Source organism: Tetrao urogallus (genome assembly GCF_951394365.1).
Source record: "Tetrao urogallus genome assembly, chromosome: 7".
Lineage (NCBI taxonomy): Eukaryota > Metazoa > Chordata > Aves > Galliformes > Phasianidae > Tetrao > Tetrao urogallus.
In genome coordinates, this window is record NC_136820.1 from 32,447,314 (window position 1) to 32,461,747 (window position 14,434).

A 14,434-nucleotide genomic window follows, 5' to 3' on the forward strand; every position below is an offset into this window, starting at 1 on the left:
TTGGAGAAAGTACTAGGAAGAGTATTATAAAATACACAGTACCAAAATAACTGTAAAATATATTTGTAGCTACAAAATGTATAATAAATCTGCTTGGTGCTTGCCACAGTTTTCTTCTTTGCATGCAAAGAAAAAAGTATTGCCATTCTTTTTTTTTTTTCTTTTTTTTTTTTTTTTTTTCCCACTGAAATCATAAGTTCCCACAGTGATGTTACAGTAAAAATTGTCATCTCAGCCCAAGCTTCTGCTCTCAAGTTTTTGAAGGACACCTTGGTTTGCCTCATTTAAATCAGTGGGGTACCTGCCTACGCCCATAGGGTGTTGAAGCAGGGCAAAATTGTACAACTTCTCATATTTCAGGGGGGCAGAATTTTCTCTCAAAAGTTTTTGCTCTGGAAATACATAAGTAAAGATGGGTTTAATGGCAACTGACGGTGGACAGTACAGTATATACATCATTGTATTAACATGACTGATGATATCATCTTTTTTGCAGTCATTTTTCTTCCGAAACTTGAAAGCTAATGAAGATTTATTGAAAATTGCACTCTTACAAAATGAACATTTCTATCTTGCTAAGGATTGTGGGTCATCTGTGTAAAATAGGTTTAGCAGTAAAGGGGAAAAAGAAGGAACAAACAAAAGCTTGAAGACTTGTCTTCCTCCCCCTCACTTTACTGCGTAAACTCAAAGCGCTTACCAAAAATTACTTTTCAGAAGCCAAACCAACATTATTCTGCAGTAATGTTTTCACAACTGACCCCGGTTGCAGCTTGATGTTTATAGCTGAGCTGCTCTCAGGGCTGGTGTTCTGCCAGGAAGGAATTCCTGCAGCTCTGCTCCAAGCACTGGGCTCCTGCTCCCTGCTCCGCCCAGCACTTGCACTTATCTGGCAGTAAGATGGCTGGTGGAGATAACACAGCAGAGAATTAACCCTATAGAAAGATAATTAATTTTCTGCTACATTTTAATTTCAGTCCTGAATGGATTGTCTCACACTGGGAGAAGCAAGCGAGATGATTGTGCAGAGTGGGTTAGTGCAGCCAAGGTGAGGAGGAAGGGAAGTGACTCCTGGCAAATACCAAGCATTGAAGACTGCTTGATGGTACTGTGGAGCAGTGCCACCAGCCATCTGCCTTCAGATCCACACATGCATAAATCTGTGCAGAGTTTGTAAACTCCTAGGCAAGTTAACTCTGCCAACAGCCCTGGTAATGATGAGTTAACTGTCAACCATGTTGATTGTTTTGCAATCCTTCTACAGATTAGATGCTGTCATTGTCTTTTCTTACACCATTTATTGTGAATGGAGTTCTTTGGTGCCACAAATAAGAGCTTTTGGGTAGAAAGAAAAAATATGTCTTCCCTAAGTCATAAAAGCAGAAGATGAGCTTGGGGCTCAGTAAAGGGTGGAAGATGGGCCAAGCCCACGAAGCTGTTTGGATGCTGTCCTTGGACACAGTCTGGATGGTCTATTAAAAGTTGTCTCTTATGTCAGTAACTCACATGGGCTGAGCATACTTGTGGGTGAGAGTGCTACAAAGCCTTTTTGTGCTCATGTGTTTCATGTATTTAATAATAAGAGAGCAATAACGCTATAAATAGGAGCACCATAGTTGGTAAGGACTGGGGATACAAAGAAGATACGTGGTCTCAGCTATGACAGGAGGGCAAAGAAAAAGGAAAGAAAATATCATCTGAATCAAGCAACTTCTACAGAAGTGCTTCATTAAAATGAGATCTGTACACAACCCACAGGCAGCACAATTGCCTTTTGCAAAGTGAGCAGCTAGCAAGCAGGAGTGTGCCTTTTTTGGTCACGTTTTTAAGAGGGTTGAAAAATATGTGCTTAGGTGTTGTGGCTTTTGCAAGTACTGTGAGCCTTTGTACCTTGCTCTTCTATCATGGAGAAAACTTCCTCCTCCTAATCCTGTCCCCTCCCCCCCCCAAGAATATATCAAAACAGTATCAATCAAGGTTTTGTTGCACCTCGCCTACACCACACAGAGTAAAGCATAATGAGCACACTCTGGAAGGACAGATCTGCTCATTTAATGCAGCCAGCCAGTGTGGTGTTCTGATACAGACTGATAATAGATTCACAAGTGAGCTTGTTCAGATATTAGCTCAGTGCTTTTGTTCAGACTTGTTGTGCAAAAGGTAAAGTACAAAAATAAGGGAAGTCTCTTAAGTTTGCACACCAGCAGCCAGCTTGCAATTCATTGCTGAAAAAGATGGACTACGTTTGTTCTGAGATATTAAATGCAGGTAACTGAGTGCATTCGTGTTTTTACAATACTGAATTTACCAGCTACAGCAGAAAATGACACAGAGGAATAGATGGGCAGCGCTTCTTTTAACTGATACACCCAAAGAGCTCACTGTATCAGAGCTTTAAACTTATATTCAGTTGCAAGAACTTAAGCAGTTTCATAGCAGACATCGTCTTTATTTATCTTTATTTATGCAATTATAGGTCTTTATTTATGCAAGTTTTTGTCATCTCCCTTGGGCCTAAGTATTTAGGTTATAGCTGCATGTATTCAAATAAAAGCAAACTTTTTATTTTTGCATGTTCCTGTGACAATTATGGACTAAATCAATGCTATACAAGAGTGCAAAGGTTAAAACACAGTGCTGGAGACTAACATTCTTGTATTGATGGCAAGGACAGTTAAATGCGTGAAGTAACACGGTGTTCCTTGCTCTAGAAGAACATCTAATCTCTCAAAGAACAAAAAAAGCCCTGTATTTTTATTATCTTCTCGAACAGACTAAGTTTTGTTCTTTTTTTTTTTTTTTCTTCCTTAACAAATAGCTTCTCTTTTTTTCAAATTTCCTAAAATTTGCATGTTTAGAAAAGTCCAAATAAGCATGCACAACACCTCTCCATTGCAGATAAGAGCGAAAAAGAAATATGTAACAGAGTGGTTTTCTTCTGAGAAGTGGTCAGGAATAGCAGGTTGTTTTTCCCCTGAGAAACAGCTAGCAAATTGGAATCTCTGTATATTGTTTTTACACGTTGACCCTTCTCCTGGAGATGTGGCCAAAAACAGCACGCAGAGGGATGGATGACAGCAAGGGTATGTGTTCAGCTGAAGGATTTTCACAGAACACTTCAAGGTTAGAAAATGCTGTTGAACTACAAACAAAAGGGTGAAAAAGTTATTTTTCCCAGTTAATCTTCTGACCATTTATTACATCGATGCAATGAATGATAATTGCTAGTAAAGAATAGTTAGGCAGATTATCAGGAGGAGAAACAAAATAAATGTACTATTTAGAAATTTATAGGGGGTCAGTGATTTGTTTTACATATGTTCTTAGAGAAACATATACAACCCCAATTCTCAATATTTAGCTATTTTCTCTTTTGGTTATTTGTGACTTAAACTTATTTCTTGAGTCCTTGCTCTCTACAGCGCTTGTACTAGGGCTGCTCCAAAAGTAATGCCTCCTATTTTATGATGTTGGCCACAAAGTCAGAGGCAGATGTTGGTGGTATGGCAGTAGAGATTGAACCTTCTCACCAATATTTCATTACATTTTATTGCCGTGAGACAGATAGCAGCAGAGCAGCAGTCTGACAATATGGCTTCTGATATGGAAATGCGCAGGAAACAAAAGTGTGGAACTGAATTCCTCCATGCAGAAAAATGGCACCCACTGACATCCATCAACATTTGTTAAACATTTATGGAGACCAGACAGTGGATGTGACCACAGTGAAGTGGTGGGTGGTGACAGTGAAGTGGGTCAACTCCACTGTTGTAGAATTTTATGAGAGCAGCATGCAGACTTCTGTTCGTCACTGGTGAAAATACATAGCTAATGGTGGTGGCTGATTTGAAAAACAATGTTTAATAGCTGAGAATTTTCTCTACCGAATAGTGTTATTGGTTGTATTTTTCACATAAATAAATAGGAGCTGTTGCTTTCAGAGTGACTTGTGTCTGTGTATGTAAACAAAAAAATTACATTCATATTTTCATAAAAAAGAAGAAAAAATAACTATTAAAGATGCAGAACTTAGCAAAGTGACCTTGATTTGATATATTTGAGCTCTAATTTATGAGGAAGTAGAAATCCCCTTTCAACACAGATGGACAATTCATGGTTTCAGAAACTGTAATGCATTCAAAATGATCAATATTAAGGAATGGTATATTTAAAAAAAAAAATCCTGTGAGTAGTAATATACCCTACACAAAATGAAAAATTCAGTATGAGGGACCACTGCTACATAACTAAATAGCTACCACTCCCTGCTCCATGTGAGAGAGAATAGGTAGACATTGATGGATGCCTGAAAACTTACCAAGTCCAGGCTGTACTGAATCACTGTTTATCAAGAGCTGTTTGTATAGAGTGTTTGAGACAGAAGGATAAATGGTTCCAAAGCCATAAAGATGCTGGAAATGAAAGCCAGCATCATCAGATAAAACCACCCCACTTAGCAATCATGAACAGAAATATTATGCTAGGATCTTGTACAAATCTTTACTTATGAGATGTCCTCTTGTAATTGTTATGGTGGTCACAAAAAGTAACTCAATTAAAACAATCTAAATTGAAGGCAACAAATAATTGCTCCAAGGCCTATATCAGACTGTGAAACATACATTTTTTCACATCAAATGTGTAAAGAGAAAATGCCTCTTGCTTATGATCACCAAGAGGACATCTGAAAGCAGGCCAGGCTTTAGCACCTTTACAGGTAGAATAATTTAACCGCTTGAATAATATGTAAACACACGAACAGCATTCTTTTCATTACAGTTCTGTTTTGCCAAGGGTGATATCTTGGACAAAATTTTTTTTGAAAAATACTATGACAACTTTAAAAAAAACCCAACAATATAAACACAAAAACTGTGGAACTTTTTGGACAAGTGCAATTTCTGAATCTTCTTCAAACCTCAGGGCATTTCTACTAGCAGATAAAGACAATTTCCTCGCAAAAAGTGGATAGGATGTTTTTTGCCATTCACATGAGAAAATCTGCAGGGGTAAGTTAACTCAGAGAGGAAATTTATTACTGTAATGAAAAATGAGACAAATCAAGCACACGGTTGGGAGAAAGCTTGAAAGTGCTTCTTGATCCAGCTTTTGTGCTGGGTTGGATTTGCTAGCTCCTTTTGCTGTGTGACTACTATATTACATTTAGATACTGATGCAATTTTAAATATAAGACACATGGCCATTCTGAGTTTATTTAATGATTTGTCATTGTTTGTCAATAAGAGGTCTCATAAACACAAAGTGATTTCAGAAGCAGAACCTTCTCTCTGTGCTGCCTGGCACGCAGACAGGCCTGGCCCAAGAAAGGCATGGAGAGGCAGCAAGTCGTTCTGTAGAGTACATGCTCTACTCCACTCCGTCCATCGTGTGCCTATGTGCTCAGATGCCTCATCCATTAGGCCAGCCATCACCTCAGGGGAGCAGTGTGTTCCTCCTGAGCCAAGTTATAAACAGATTCTTCAGAAACCAGTGAACGTCTCCCTGTCATCGTTATACACAACCAGGCAGTGAGCTCCATCCCACCTGACAGCTGGGAATCCCTCAGCCCTTGCTGCTGTGCTCGCAGCCAGCGCCAAGAGGGGCAGTGAAACGCTACAAACACAGAACTTTGCGGTGGAGATGCTCAGAGACGTTCACCACCTCATCCAGCCGGCGATGCACGCGGGACCCGCAGGGCAGGGCAGGGCGTGGCGGGCAGCGCCTTTCTCACACAGAGCCCGGCTCCACCCGCGCCCCCTCTGTTCTCAGCGGGGCTCGGGCACGGGCCTACCGCGCCTCCCTCCCGCCCCAACTTTCTCTCTTGCTCCCCGGCGGGGAGGCCGCGAGGGAGGGACGCGAGGAGGGCGGCGCTGCCCCGCTCCCGCCGCCCGGTAGCTGCCGGGAGGGAGATGCTCGCTGTCACTTTCCCTCATCCCCCACGCGCCGCCCCCTGCCCTCCCCCCGCGCCCGCCGCCGGCAGTGCCCCGTCCCCCGGCGCCGCGCCGCGCGCTCCTCGCCGGCAGCAGGCAGGGCCGCGCCGCCGCCAGCCCGCCTCGGCCCTTCCGCCCGCTCCCCGGCATGGCCGGGCGCTGAGGGGCGCCGCGCCGCCCCGCCTCGGCTCTGCCCGCTTCTGCCCCGCCGCGGGGCTCGGCTCTGCCCGGCTTCACGCCAATGGTCCAGAGCGACATGGCCAAATCGCCTCCCAGCCCGGCGCAGGAGGTGCCGATGGAGCTGCTGGACAACCCCCTGCCCGCGGCGGCAGCGCAGGTAGGGCGGGGGCGGCGGGGCCCGGCGGCACCGCCGGGGCTCGGGAGCCGGGAGGGGCGGCGGGGAGCGGCCGGGGCGCGGCCCTCGGCGCAGGCTCCGCGCTCGGAAAAGTTTGGCACCCGGAGCGCCGCCGGCCCCCGGGATGCGCGAGCCGGGAGAAGCCGGCGGCTCTCCGGTGGGTGGGCGGGCGGGCGGCACGCGTTGCGCCCGCGCTCGGCGCGCTGTCAGTGACAGGTCCCGGCCGGGCTCCCCGCCGCGGTAACCTGTTGGTGCCGGCCGAGTGGGAGCGGAGGGGCCGAGCGGGTTCCGAGGCGCCGATGGGAGCTCCGGCAGCGGCGGCGCGGCCGCCTCGGGGCTGTCCGAGCGCTCAGGTGGTCGGGCGCCGCGGGGAGAAGGCTGCGCTCCGAAAGGTGGTTCCTGTTTAATTGAGGAACGTTGCATAACGCCTTCGAGTTTGCAATAGTTGGCTACAAAGACTTTCGGTGCTATTTTTAAACCCACTCAAAGGGTGGTAAAATCCGATTGCGTGCGTTTTAAATTGCAAACATGCTTGCTCGAGCTCGGAGTTTTTTTCCTTTTGGGGTGGCGGTTTCATTTGCTACCGCCGAAGCTTTTCCTGACGCTTTAAGTCCTCTGAGGTGGTTTGGTGCCATCGCAGGAGCGCCGGATTGCCACGGGAAGACGCTGCCCGTCTGGCACAGGAGTCGCTAATTGCTCCGTGGGTGCTGGGAGCGGTGACAGCAAAGCAAAGCCCGGCACTGAAACGCAGCTGAGATGGGGCTGAACAAGTGTCTCTTTGGCTGTGGATTTGTCTGCGGTCTCTGAGCACATTTTGGTAGGGCCGTATGCTTTGCCGGCCTCTCCAGAAGCAGTGGCAAAGGAACTCGTTTTTGTATCTTTTCAGCCCTAAGTGCAGAATCGGTGACAGTCAAATCGGGTCAAACACTGATCGTAAAGCTGATTTTCACTCTCCGTTCCCTTTTCAATAGTTATAAAGAACCTCTGTTTAGGGAGGAGGATAGCTTGCCAACACATACATTATGTGTGATTCAGGTAAAGTACTTCTATTTTATAGAATTGGTTTCTGAACACCTGAAGCCAAAAAGCCAATTTTTAAGATAGTGGTGACACAGCTTTTTGGTTGAGTGAATAATTTTCAGTTTTCAGAACCAGACTCTGTCAGTCAAGACAAGAATCGTGTCTTCTTCATAGATATACATATATATATATATATATATATATATATATACGCACATATATATGTATGTATATATACCCTAGACCTACATAAACCCTTTGGCTGAATAATAGTGTTCACCTCATTCCTTAGCATGCTCTGTATTGAGAGGCAATTATTCTGATCTGGGTTTTTGCTCCATTAACACGATTTCCAGAAAATCAATATGGTAAGATCTTCCTGCTTTAGAAAACACAGTGAGAAGGAGAAGCTTAATGAGAGCGAGTGAATGATCAAGTAGGTTGCTGACAGTTCCTCCAGCTGTGCCCACCACTATCTTTTTCACTGAGGCGCTTATGTATCAATCCTAGAAAAATTTCATGCCAAGTAGTGCGTCAGGAAGGAAAAAGCCATGCAAGCTTATGGAGTGATATCACTTCTCAAAGTATTCTCTCTGAAGTGCTACTTCTGGTAATTATAGTTAAGGAAAATATAATTGAAGAGCCTCTGTATATTTGTATCAAGCCTCAGGATTTCTCTTACCCAAGAATTTTACTTTTGCAAAGCTGAGTGTTTCTTTTAATCTGGCTGTACAATGCGGTCGATGCCTTGGATTGTGCCTGGCCATCAATTTTGGCCAAACTCATCGCTGCTTGGCAGAGGTGTGAATGCAGTTAACACTCTGGAAGCAGTTTCTCTTAAAAGATGATTAAATACATGAACTGTTCCTAGATAGTCCCTGCATATAATCTATTTCTTATTTCTATAGTGTGTTTTTCTAACAAGATCTGTAAAGGGAATAAAATCCCTGCAGGTGTTGATCCTGGTAATTGTACCATGATCTCCCCGGGAAGTTCTTTGCAGTGGGGGAAAGTGTTCATGTTTCTGTATTACCTAGAACATTGTACCTTTTAGGTCTCTGTTACTTAAGTACGTAGTTCTGGGTGCTCACTGTGATCCTAGTTGAGGCAGGGTTTGTGTTGTGCTTTTTGCTAACTGGTTTGGCCAGGTGTGTGCATGTGCTGGTAGTGACACTGTTCACTGTGCTTGTGTCTGTGTCACTGCAAAGTAGCAGTTTTAGGTGTCACCCTGTTGTAATAAATTCAGTATCTGATTTTCAGAAATCATAAAACAAGCAAAATGTTGAACGGCATCAGTGGTTGATAACCAGTATCTGATTTTTGAAAAATCAACTTCATTACCATCTTAAAATCTTTTTTACAAAAACCTCTCAGACCTAGAAATCTGAATCCAAATATGTAAATGAATCATTTTAATTAATGCAGGTGCTGGCAATTTGTATATAGTCTATTGCAACAGGGCATATTAATGCCTTTCGTGGTAGTTCTCGGTCCTTCTTCTCTTTTTTTCCCCCCTCATTTAATTTTTTTTTACTGATCCCGATTCAAAGTCCATCAATTCCCAGGAATCACCAGATGTAATTTCTGTTTTCTCATTCCACAACTTCCCAGGTTATGCTATAAGTACAGCCTTTGCACTCAGGTCAGTGAATTACGTGGGATATTTCTAAGACAATATAAGGAAGCCTCTTAGCAGGCAACAACACGCTGCCTTGTGGAGGGAGGAGGCATCGTGCCCTGGATGAATTCTTCCCTATTCCCCATTATCATTTTCCTCCTGTTCTCTTCCTTGCCTTCTTATCTATCATCTTGCAGTGCAGGCTCTAACAGCCTGACACATTTGAAATGAAAACAGTTCCCTTCTTAATTGTTTTCTGCAGCTCCTTCACTCACATTTAGATTTCCTCTGTGGCCCGGTACTATTCAGTACCCCTCCCGGCCCAAAGGCTGCTGAGGTGGCACTTGGCATGGACAGGGGCTGCCCAGTGCTCAGGGTGCAGCATGGGGTTGGGATGGGCGGCCTCAGGTCTCATTCTATATTGACCTTGAATGATGCTCACGGGAATTTTGGAGCAGTGTGTGTTATGACGATTTGAGAATATCAGTACAGTTGTGGGCCCTGCCCTGCAGATTTCTAGCTGTCTTTTCAGCTGCATGGCACCGTTCCATCCTGCCTGTCCTGTGGTGATGAGGGTCTGGCGATATATTCCCCGCGGATTAATCACACTGCCCTCTGCTGCTCCATTTCAGCTAAGCTGATTTATCAGGATGTGCAGCGCTTACCTATTCTTCAAGTGAACGTTTGCAGCAGTGTATCTCTCCTGTCTAACTAAAGAGAATGCCTTATATGTGACAAACAGACACGGTTTGTATCCCTTTTTTCACTCACACAATCACAACAGCCTTTCTCAATAGAGGCACAGAAGGCTTTACTCTCTTCTGGTAGCATCCCTGCAAGCCAGATGTGAGAGCAGGACCATATATGAATAAAGAAGAGAAAAAATCAAACTAATGCATTGAGCTTTTCATGGTCGTGGGCAAGAGGCAGTATTTTCTCTCTTGATGAGGTAACCTCCTTCCAGCATTGCACTCAAAAATATATTTTGATAGTCTTTGACTAAAGAAAGCCCTTCAACTTTCAGTTGTTATTTTTCTGATAATCCTTCTCTGCTTTTAGGGTTTGTTTTGCTTTGCCCAAAATTCACCAGTAACAGGTAAAGACGCGTGATTTTCTCATCCAGACACATTTCTTTGCCGCTCAGGTGTTGCACATCATCAGCATCTGTGCGCTATAGTTACTGTTTGCTTTTTTTTCTTAACATTTTCCTAGACTGCAAAATCTCTGTGAAGCAATTTAGCACATTCATTCCTAACTTCTTTGAGAGTTAGCCATTTTCTAGAGTCTATCTCTGTTTTTGTCTTGTTTTGTCTCTAGGTTTATAATTTTGAACCGTTGTGGATGAAAAGTTCCCATACGCTTCCAAGCTTGACTTCTCTGGAGTCTCAGTTACTTTTCTTCTGCTTCTTTTTCTCAGTTCTTTTCTGTGCCATGACAGAAGAGTTTCAAAATAACACAAAGCAACCCAAATCAGCCTTCCTGTCCTGCAGAGCAGAGGGAAGCTTTTCATAGGCAGCTGCTGTTCCTGCAAGTCTTTTGCAAAGACAGGTCCCTTTTGTGTGTAACAGGAAGAAATAAACTCATGGGGAGGAGAAGGCTCATGGTCTGCAAATGTAGTGTCTGATTCTAAAGGCTGTGGGAGGCATGGTTGAGTTTGGGCACCGGCCTCAGTGTCTGCTGATGTTGTGAGCTCAGTTAGGAGCAGACGCTGTCAGTTGTGCAGTGGAGAGATGGGTAGCAGAGTTTGACCAACGTGATGTCCTGAGTCTCTGGGAAGAGGAGAGCAGGTCAGGTCCTCCACCTGCTGTCTGCTGAAGTGGAAACTACTGGGTGCCCTGACCTGGGGCCCCAGGGGGAGCGTGGGAGCACAGGGAGCTGGCTCAGATGCGCATCAACTGGTGAGAACTGGGCTATTTCTGGTGGCAGCACTCAAAAGGCTTTATTGCAGGCCAGCAGAAAGGAGCACCAAAGATTTCTCGGCAGAAGTGGTTTCTTTTTAATGAGAGAAAAAGTGACATTTGTCAAATATTTGTATTGGGATGATGAATGCAAGTTTGGATAAGTAATTTTATTTGTGTTTTGTTGTTTCGTTGGTTAGGTACTAGGTTTTAAAGAAGGGCTATTGAATGGACTTGACAGCCTGAGCATTTTAACTTGGTGACCATGGAGAGCCTCACTTTGATAAGATTTCTCAAGGGATTCCTGGTCTTTTCTGTATTGTCATCATTGCAAATGGTCTGTGCTCTGTAGGCAGCTTCCTCACTGAAGGCATGTCACAGGGCAAATGTAGGGTGACCTGAAACCCCAGCTCTGGGAGGAAGGCCAGCCAGGACACACTGTTATATCCAACATTGCTCTTTTGCCTCTGTTCCAGTGGTGAGATGGAGTTCAGGAGTCCTGGGAAGCTCAATACTAAGGCCTCTTTCTTTACCTTTTGGTATTCTTTTGATCCTTGACTGGTCATTTGTTCATTTGAAGTCATGTAAGCTTTGTTCCAGCTCTGAATTTTTGTTTTCTGTTTTTGTTTTGTTTGTTTTTTTCTCCCTGTTTCCTTTCTGACATCATTTTCTATTTCAAGACTTAAATCCATTTCAGTGACTTTGATGCCTAATTCTTCTGCTCCTTCTTTTACTCTTTGAGTAGGTCCAGCAGAGGGAAGCTTTCCATACGTGGCTTCTGCCTCCTGAATTTATCTTTGTGTTTAACCATGGCATCAGTCTTGATGGCTGGTGCTATTTTATCTGTTATAATTAGTAAAGGCTCAGGCTTACACTGTATCTGTTTCTCTTTGGTATAATATACCAGTGGAGCGGTTGCTGGTTAAGGCTTTTTTCGGACTTTCACTGAACATCAGTTCCTTGGCTGTGGATAGCTGACAATCTGAAATGTTTTATCACCTCTTCCAGGTGATAGGATTTTGATACAATGATCAAGCATGCCTCCTGCTTGTTTTGTGTGTTAGAGGATTAATTTTACAGATAGATGCCTTTCACGTCTTGAGGCTGAACCTCATTAAAATGGGAGGGTTTCACTGAGCAGTGTTAATCTCATCTGTTTGCAATAACTTGAGGTAGCTGTATATGAAACTGTTAATTACTAGGAAACTGCTGTTTATGCCTGTAATGCTTCATATGATTCCCGTATTTTGTTTGATTACATGATCTGAACAAAGGTTGCATGATGTACTTGCACGTCAGGGCTGGAAAACAGAGTTGTCCTTTGTTTTGTTAAGCCTCTGTTGATGAACTGCTCTTTACAAGATGACTTTGGTAGTTTTTTTTAGGGCTTCACATAGTCTGCCAGGTATTTTAAGAAGCTGTAGAACATAAATGTGTGTGGTTGTGTTTCTTGTCTCTGGCAGCTTCACTGATTTTAAAAGAACTTCACACATCTGACTAATAAACCAAGCTACAGTTTTCATCCTGTAAACACTTTCATGTATACAGATCTTTGTCTAAGGAGTGATGCTGAAATCCAGTGAGAATGTTTCCTTCAGCAAACTTCTTATATAAACAGACTTATGGTCAAGACTGGAGCCTGCTGTATTAAAATGAGCTGAGTTGAGTTACAGTACAGGATGGTTTTAGGGTGGTTCTGGTGGGCAGGACTACTGTTTTTAAGGAAGGTGCCCCAGGTTACTGCTTTTGCTGGCCAATGCTCACACATCGTGATTCAGCCCTTTATTTTTAGCTACATAATTACAGCCAACTGCTGAATAGAACATAGATTAGACAGCTGATTTTCATAGAGAAATCACAATAACATATTGGGTTCGCTGTGATTTTCCCCTCCCTCCCCCCCCAGAATTGCATGTATCTCGTAGATTATGTGTTTATTTTTTCTTTTGGTACAAAGTTCTTGTTTTTGCATGAAGCTCTTAAGGAAAAAAAATACATTAAAAAACCAAAGCATAATGAATAGGACAGGATGAATATTCATGGGTCTTCACATGACAGAGACACTTAATCATTTTTTGAAATCTGTTTGTTTGTGGAAGACTTATCGCATGTTTAGAACAAAGTTTCCAACATTTCTGGCTGTGGGAATAGGCTTGGAAGACATAGAAGACAAATGTGATCCCAGATTGGTATCCTTTAAAATAACAAGAACAGCCGTCAAATCAGCCTTTTCTCACATGCTGAAGCTGTCCTCCCTTTCCTCTAACTCAGAATCAGTCTGTGCAGGAAAGCAGCTGCACTGTGGGCCCTCCCTGCAGCCTGCCATCCTGTCCGACATGTCCTGTGTGCAAAGTTGGCATGCAGCTGGTGCCCTCCAACAGTTTTCACTTATATGAGACTGAAACAAAAATGCGCAGGCTGCTGTGCATGGAGAAAAAAAAAAAAAAAAAAAAAAAAAGCAATAAAAAAACCCAGTGACTGAAAAATCAAGATAAGAGCACATTTGAAGTGGATTTGGGCTGTGATGTTGCCTGAAATGAAGGCTTTTAGTTGTTGCTATGCAGGTAGAGAAGCAGTTTGTCTCCCTGCTTGCAATGCTTTTTTATTCTGGTCTTGTTCAGTTCATCCTTGTAAATCTGGGTCTATTTTGCTTTTGTAGTAATTTTTTTTGCCTTATAAAACTGAATAAATGATTTTATAAGTAAAGTAAATATTGAAGAAACTAGTTATAATACAGAAATGTGATTGTGGAAGAGAATATATGTTCACTGTTCTAGTATCTTTTCAGGGATTACATAGCATTATAGTATATATACATTACGTATGAAATTGCCTAGTTCTTTATGTAGATTCTTTATACACTTGAGCTACTATGTGAATACTTTGAATCTTTATTTTTTGTAAGCATATTTTTGTATTCTTCCACAAAAATGGAGAAAAGATGCTCAGAATGTTGACAGGTAACGGTGCCACTGTAGTTGCTTCAGTGATAGCAATTTTTAACTACTGGCAAATTTTGATTAAAAAAAAAAAGTGTTTTTATTTAAAGATCATGCGTGTTAAAGACAATCTGTATATATTGTGTGTCACCTTAATTCTATCTTATCATGTGGAAAAAAGGTGATTCACAAGGAACTGTCTAATATAACAATAACGGAAAATTTCTTCAATAGTTCACTGGCAATAGCGCTTCCAGTCCACACTTTATTCTTACAGACCTGTAAAATCCTTTGTAGGATCAAAATTTTCTTCTTTTGCCAGAGATTCCTTTTAGAAATACAACCATGCAAAATCGTTCCTGGTTCACTTTTCAATTTATAAATCATGACTTACTTGAATAATCAGAAAGTCATATTTTCATCCCCATGATGTGCACTATGCTTTCTTTCTTTTCTTTTCTTTTTCTTTCTTTTCTTTTTTTTTTTTTTTAATAGTTCTGCCTTAAGCAACATGTTATGAGCACCAATTCCTGTTCAGTTCAGTTTTCACAAAATCCCAGAAGAGCTGAGGTTGGTGAGGTGCTCAGGATCCACGTGGCCCAACCCCTGCTCCAGCAGGGACACCCAGAGCAGGTGTCCAGGGCCTCGTCTGGGCAATTTCTGAAGATCTCTGA

The 14,434-nt window shown here is 42.9% G+C and overlaps 1 protein-coding gene across 2 annotated transcripts in view; it reads left to right on the forward strand.

Annotated features, from left to right (window-relative positions):
- Positions 1-6,171: 6,171 nt before the first annotated feature.
- The window catches only part of CACNB2 (calcium voltage-gated channel auxiliary subunit beta 2), a gene marked incomplete at both ends in the record, with an annotated part of 223,384 nt that continues 215,121 nt past the window's right edge, over positions 6,172-14,434 (forward strand). For both annotated transcript variants that reach the window (XM_079538599.1, XM_079538600.1), the window contains one exon: positions 6,172-6,267. In XM_079538599.1, coding sequence (XP_079394725.1) covers positions 6,172-6,267 — 96 coding nt within the window. The remainder of the gene's footprint in view (positions 6,268-14,434) is intronic.